Raw genomic sequence first — 6,814 nt, 5'->3', positions numbered from 1 at the left:
ATGGTACCAGGTCAAGTAACTGAGCGAGAAGGCTTGCGCATGGTACCAGGCCGAATGGAAGATGATGACGACGATGACGATGATGATGATATTGATAGCAATCTGCGTGGTTCATCAAGGAATGCATCCCGTGTTCCTTCCCGAGATCAAAATACGGAGCATGCTCCAAATTTAAGACGCATGATTCCTGGCCAAACTGATTCACAGGAGGAGGATGAGGAATTACCTAACATTTCCATAGGACCTGGTGATCTTCCTCCTGGGCTCCACAGAATGGTCCCTGGTGAGTCAAGCAGCCCTGAGTCTCTAGCTAATCCCACAGGTGCTGCACAGAACAGCCAAATTATTTCCGCCTTCCAACCAATTGAGCCTTGTGAGCAACGTGTTGTTACTGGTGTGTCAATGGAATCCATGCCCCTACCAGTTTCTGCACCAGCACAGCAGGGTACAGTGATGTTCTTGCAATGCATGCACCTTTTTCTAACACTTGTGTTCTTTTCCCTTCTTCTAATTGAATGAACTTTTGTTTTTATGTATGTAACAGCTATCAAACTAGAGCCAGTCAGTTCTTCCCCTGAGCATGTTCATTCAAGTAGAAACCCTGGAAGCGCTCAGCCGCCTAGTGAACGAAGTGAGACTATAGGATCAGATGGAGTAGATGACAAAACAGCTGATAACACCACCAAGAAAAGGTATTTCTGGGTAACATTTCCATATTGCAATCTCACTAGTAAAATGTGTAATCCACTAATCCAGTATGTGTTTCCATGTCAGTGACAGGCGGGCAAGGGATGATGTGGACAGTGAAGGTCGTGACCGTGACCGCGACCGTGAACGGGACGATAGAGACCCCCGAGGTAGGGACTACTATCGCAGGGATCGCGAGGACGAGAGGGAACGCAGCTTGTCTCCAAGTGACAGCGGCAGCAACCGGTACCGTGACGACCGGGACCGTGATCGTGAACGTGACCGTGACCGGCGTTACGACTCTCCAGAAGGGCCATCCCGTTACCGGGCCGATCGTGATCGTACGACCAGAGAAAAAGATGTAGAGTATGATTCAGAACGCCGGTATCGGTCGTCAAAACGTGATGGCCAGGTGGACAAATCCAGAAGAGGGTAAGTAATATCATGCACAAGACTTGGACCGCCTACAACATGCTTTCTCACAAATCAAAAGCAGTAGAAGCTCAAAAAATAAAAATAAAAATATACTGTGTTTTTGATGCTTCTGTGCATCTATGGGAGTGAAATGTTTCATTTTGTTGTATTTTTACTTTCTGTATAGATACAACCGGGAAGAGGATGAGGCTGATAGTGATGAGTATGGAAGTGAGCGAGAAAACAGGAAGTGGAACCGTGATAGAGATGTCGACAGAGATTTGGACAGAGATCGAAACAGAGATGCTGATCGCGACAGAGACCGTGACAGGGACAGATTCCGTGAACGTGACAGGTACCGCGAGGGGTACCGAGACAGGGACAGGGACCGTGAACGTGACCGCGACCGTGACCGAGGAGATAGGTCATATGGAGATGACTATTATCGGCGAGGAGAAAGGCGTGTGCGAGATGATCCTGATAAAAGTCGGAGGTACGTTCTGCCAACTTTGCTTCAGCTGCAGTTAGTTGTAATAACATGGCCCTTATTGATATTTTTAAAATGTTTTTGGTGTCAGGAGTGGAGGCCGTCGTTCTGATGACTTCCACGGCTATGATGATGAGTACTACAGGGACAGGAGGTATGTTTCTCCCAGTACACTTAACTACCTGCAAAGTTTTTTTAAAAAGTTTTTTTTGGGGGGCCGTGTTTTCTAACAGCTATTTTTATTTATTAGGTCATCTAGGCCATCATCCAGATCAGGTTCTGTTCATGAATACAGCCATGCTTATGAACGAGACTACAGAGAAAATCGACATGATCGTTCAAGTGATAGACATGCTAAGCACAGTCAGCACAACTATCCTGGTGGTACGGAAATAGTACAATATTAAATGTTACAAAGTCTTTCCTAAATTAAAAGAGTATTAATCCTTAAAATTTAATCTACATACCTTTTTAATTCTCTCAGGTTATTACTACAATCCTCAAGAATATTACCGATATCAAATGTACTATGCCAATTTAAGAAAAACAGACCCAGAGGCTTATGCAGCCTGGTATAGGAAGTATTACAGTCAGTATGCTGCTTCTCAACCAGGGACATATGAAGATCGTGGAAGTTTACACTCAGGCCGTAGCTCTGCCAATGAAGAACTTAATAATCAAAGGTGAGGACATTTGTAGCCCAGCAGGTTCCTCCTTTCTCAGATCCACATCCTCTTCTCCAGATGTGATTTATATGTTCCCATGTGCTATGAGTTTCAGGTTTGACAGACATAGATCACCAAATAGATCTCAGACCTATCATCTCAAAAGTCCTCAAACTTCAAGCTCTAATCGTTATCAAAGCACTGATAATCCATCACCATTTTCACGGGAAAGTGGGCGGTGAGATTCTTCCTTAGATTTTTTAATAGCTGTAGATATGTAGATTCTTTTTTATTTCTTGAAGTAAAACACTAAATCAAGTGATGTAGGAAAAATAGTCTCTCTGGCCACTAGAAATATGTAGCTTTATTGCTCATGTCTTCAAGTATCTATTTAGGCATCTCCATCCCTATTGAAGTAGTTTAGGGTGTTTGTTCCATTTTAAAAAACTTGTTTTATTGTATGTCTATTTGTGTATTTTTACTTTGTCTGTTTCCTCAGGTTTGCTTCTAACTTTGTCAATACTTTTTCCTCTACCAATCTTTATTTACATCTATTTTTCATTTTTTTTACATGTGCTATGTCTGCAGGGGAGTTGGGCATGGAGAAAGCTCTTTGGATGAAACAAACTCTTCCATTCAGAGGTTGACTCCATTTAAATTTTCAACAGCGCACATAAAAGGTGCTTTGTAATTATTTTCAAAATGTTATAATGTTAGAAATTTGTGATGATCTTCTAGTACTGATCTTACTGATTTTCAGGCATTTTGACAAGGCGAGGACAGTTGCTGAAAGTGCTTCCACACTATCCTCTTGATGGTCAATCTGCATCAATAGAAGTCCATAGTTTGCAGTCGTTGATCCCACAGGATGCAAGTCTACAGGAACTGCTTGCACTTCCTGGCCCACTTGTTCGAGGAGTTACTCACAAAAAGACAATAATATTATACTTGCGCTCAAAAATGGAGGCTACTCGAACTGATCCTTCAGTTTACGACCGACAATCTGTCATTCTTCTGTATGAACTTCTTATCCTGTTATTAAAACAAAATGGGGTATAAATATTTTTTTTCTAACCTTCCAACTATCTATTTTACATGATTGGTTTTTTTTCATTTTTCTTGTTTTTACACGAGAATAACTTTTGATGTCCTTTATTGTAGATGATTGTGGGTACAGATATTGCGGAACTTCTGTTGCGCAACGGAGAAAGCTCAGATGCCGATGACAGTTGGTCCGCATCAGGTGGGCCTGACCCACGTGCCCAATCAACTCCGTCTCCTGCACCTAGCGGAGGAAGTCGTACAAGCTCAGCAAGTGCCACTCCTGCTGCTCAGTTTATGAATGTGTCTATTAGTCAACAGTCAAAGCTTTCAGAATCTGAAATAACCAACAAATTTCGAGAATTCTTGCTCTATGGAAATACTAAGGAAGCTCTTGGTGAGTTGAGTTCTTGTGTTTGGTTTTGGTCTGTGTGATAACTTGAATGAAGAAACAAGGCCAATACCTTGCACCTGCTATATTTTTAAAATATTGCTATCTGTGTTTCAGAATGGGCCATGAAGCATGGTCTGTGGGGTCATGCTCTTTTCCTTTCATCCAAGCTTGATCAGCGCATGTACCACAGCGTAATGACTCGTTTTGCCAATGGCCTTGCCTTGACTGACCCTATTCAAACACTGTACCAACTGTTATCTGGCTGGCAGCCTGCTGCTGTGACTGTGAGTGAAGCATTAAAGACAGTTACTTCATTACATACTGTATTAAGTTGTCTATTTCTATTGATTTATTATCTACTTTGACAGTGTGTTGCTGATGATAAATGGGGTGATTGGAGGCCACATTTAGCTATGATACTTAGTAATACTTCATCTCGGCCTGAAATTGATCATAAAGCTATCATGACCTTAGGAGATACGCTAAGTAAGATCATATCTACATACTTTTTTGGCGCTTTCTTTCACATTCCGTCTTTTATTCATTTATTTAAAATTATTATTACCGTCATTAATATTATTACTGTTCCATTTCTAGGTACTCGAGGATGTCTCCATGCAGCTCACTTCTGCTACTTGATGGCACAACATCCATTTGGAACTTTCTCTCAAAGATCATCAAAGTATGTGCTTCTTGGGTCATCTCATCTCCGGCCCTTTACTGAATTTGCTTCAACTGAGGCCATAATGATTACATCTATCTATGAGTATGCTCGGTCCTTGGCTGATCCTAGTTTTCATGTTCCCAATCTCCAAGTAAGTACTCTATTTTTTTATTTTTTTTTATCTTTTTAAAGAATATGTTGGTGATTTTTTTTGGTGTTGTTTTTCTATATTTTTCTATCGTTTTTCAGCCCTACAAGTATCTAATGGCAACTAGGCTTGTTGAAGCCAATATGCTTCCTGAGGCAGTTCATTACTGTGAAGTAATGTCCAGACTTGTTGTTCAGAATCCACATCAGTATGACTCAGGGTTCATTCATGATATTGCAGAACTTGGTGAAAGACTGAAGTTTCATGACCCTTATTATTCTACTGGTGGTGACTTGAGTGCTCAAGGGAACCCTGACTGGCTTCTTCAAATCAGTTCCATATCTAATGAGGGCAATGTAAGTACAACTTTTCCTCTTGTGTTTGTGCTTTGCCTTCTCTGCCAGTGCTTGGTACTGCTAAGAAGCTTCTACAGAACTAACTGCCATGTTTCATTCTGCAATTTTTGTATTGAACTGTATCATCTGTAATAATGTCTACTGGTTTGTTGTCACAATTTTATTGGGGTTTTTCTTTTCAGGTTGAGGTCTCACACTCAAATATTGCTAATTATAATGAATCTTTCACAAGTGCATCATCTGGCATGATACAGAGTGATTCTGTGCATGATCAAACCTTAACTAGCTCACATTCCATGGTAATATTTTTATCATTTCACCTGTAGAACATTATCATCCCTCTAAGTTTATCAAAATATTTCTGGATCTGTAGTAGTGGTTTGTTTGTAATTCATTTATTCTTCTTATCAGGGCAATTTTTCATACAATCAAGAACCAGCCCATGAGCAAATGTCTACAGAACAGCAGCAAGAGCAGTATTCATTAGATCAGATGCAACAATCAATACCTCAAACAGAGCAAATTCAGCAGCAGCAGATGTCCTATTATTATGCAGAACAACATACCTGGAGTGCTCAGGGAGGAGAGCAACCACAAGCAGTAGACCCCAGTTCTTACAGTGCAGATGGTTAGTGCCGTTAGCATTATCAGTGTTGAAATGTGATGAAAGTATTTTCTCTACCTTTAATCAATCTAATTGATACTGTCTTTACTTTTCTAGGATACGGTCCAGTGGAGACTGATCAAAGTGGCTGGTGGAGTGGACAGCAGGAAGAGATGCCCAGTGTAAACACGGAGTCCCATGCACCAGTTATGTCAAGCCAAAATAATTTGGAGGTAAGAAAATGATTTCTAGTTAGACTATTATTGTTCAATGACTTCAGATTAAGGTTTTTACAAAACAGTCTTGAAGTCTCATATAATTGCCAAGTCCCGATTCTGTGAATCTCAAGTGTCATGAATTAGTCAGAAAACTTTTATCTTAAACTGGCTTTCCTCTTTTCATCCCTCATCTACATTGGTATTTCTACTATGTGGGATCCCCATACATCATAATTATTTTTCTCCACAATGATTTTTCAACCTAAATTTTTTATTATGAAGTTTTGCATGATATTCATCAACATTTTAGATGAAACTCATTTTCATTTTTTTGTCTTTTTTCTTCTCTATTGCTTCATGTTGGACAATAGTATGAGGCAAAAGCCTCCAAGCCTGTAAGTACAAAGAACACTATATCCATCCGTAACATGAATGTATCTGACTGCTATGAAGATGACCTCCTGTCTTTTGCTTTGAAAACTCCAAAAATTAAATCGGAATTTCGTACTACTGAAAAGCAAGGGCACCTCATGAAGCCAAGTGCTTTGCGTGTTCGCAAGCCAGAAATCATAATGAATACAGTGGAAGCATGGAGCAAGGATTATAATGGGAAATTACTTCGAAATTTAAAACATGGAGAAATATGGCGAAGTCGCAGTGAAGCACGCCCACTTGTATTTGGTGGAACTTATCCAATCGATGAACCTATACATCGAAAGGGCTATCAAGAACCTGCTAGGAAGACTGATTATACTGCCTACTTTGAGCCAAATTCATTTCCTATTGACCAGCCAATACATAACTTAGCGAATTGGAATTCTGAGAATATTAAACGCCGTTCAGTTAACAGCAATGAGTTCAGAAGAGAGGAAGAATTTAGTGACACAGACATTACAGATAGTGAGGAGTGTTATCATGTTAAAGATGAATAAATAGGATTCTCACCTTTGTTTCTGCTCTTTTAAAGACACAGTTTGGGATCAGCATAAGAATATTTTTAACAATGTTCTATACTTGTGTCTTTTAACTTAGACATAAAAGAAAATGAAAATCATTTAACAAGGTGTATTGTAAATACCACAAATTTGTGACTGTTTGACTGTGATGTTTCAACAGGAGCTCATCTTCATTGCCTA

General features: G+C 40.0%; 1 protein-coding gene across 1 annotated transcript in view; it reads left to right on the top strand.

The window, feature by feature from the left end:
* LOC113215394 (uncharacterized) overlaps positions 1–6,814 on the top strand; it is a gene marked incomplete in the record, with an annotated part of 27,063 nt that overhangs the window by 12,598 nt on the left and 7,651 nt on the right. Inside the window, 18 exon segments of the mRNA XM_052274637.1 lie at positions 11–445; positions 545–692; positions 775–1,119; positions 1,289–1,594; positions 1,680–1,742; positions 1,839–1,972; positions 2,073–2,271; positions 2,369–2,491; positions 2,842–2,933; positions 3,014–3,306; positions 3,415–3,691; positions 3,803–3,972; positions 4,057–4,174; positions 4,286–4,503; positions 4,602–4,856; positions 5,039–5,155; positions 5,268–5,484; positions 5,578–5,693. Of these exon segments, the coding sequence (XP_052130597.1) occupies positions 11–445; positions 545–692; positions 775–1,119; positions 1,289–1,594; positions 1,680–1,742; positions 1,839–1,972; positions 2,073–2,271; positions 2,369–2,491; positions 2,842–2,933; positions 3,014–3,306; positions 3,415–3,691; positions 3,803–3,972; positions 4,057–4,174; positions 4,286–4,503; positions 4,602–4,856; positions 5,039–5,155; positions 5,268–5,484; positions 5,578–5,693 (3,626 nt within the window).

Source organism: Frankliniella occidentalis, unplaced genomic scaffold (genome assembly GCF_000697945.3).
Source record: "Frankliniella occidentalis isolate FOCC.00 unplaced genomic scaffold, Focc_3.1 Scaffold420, whole genome shotgun sequence".
NCBI classification, from domain to species: Eukaryota; Metazoa; Arthropoda; class Insecta; order Thysanoptera; family Thripidae; genus Frankliniella; species Frankliniella occidentalis.
This window is presented reverse-complemented; position numbering and strand designations above follow the sequence as displayed.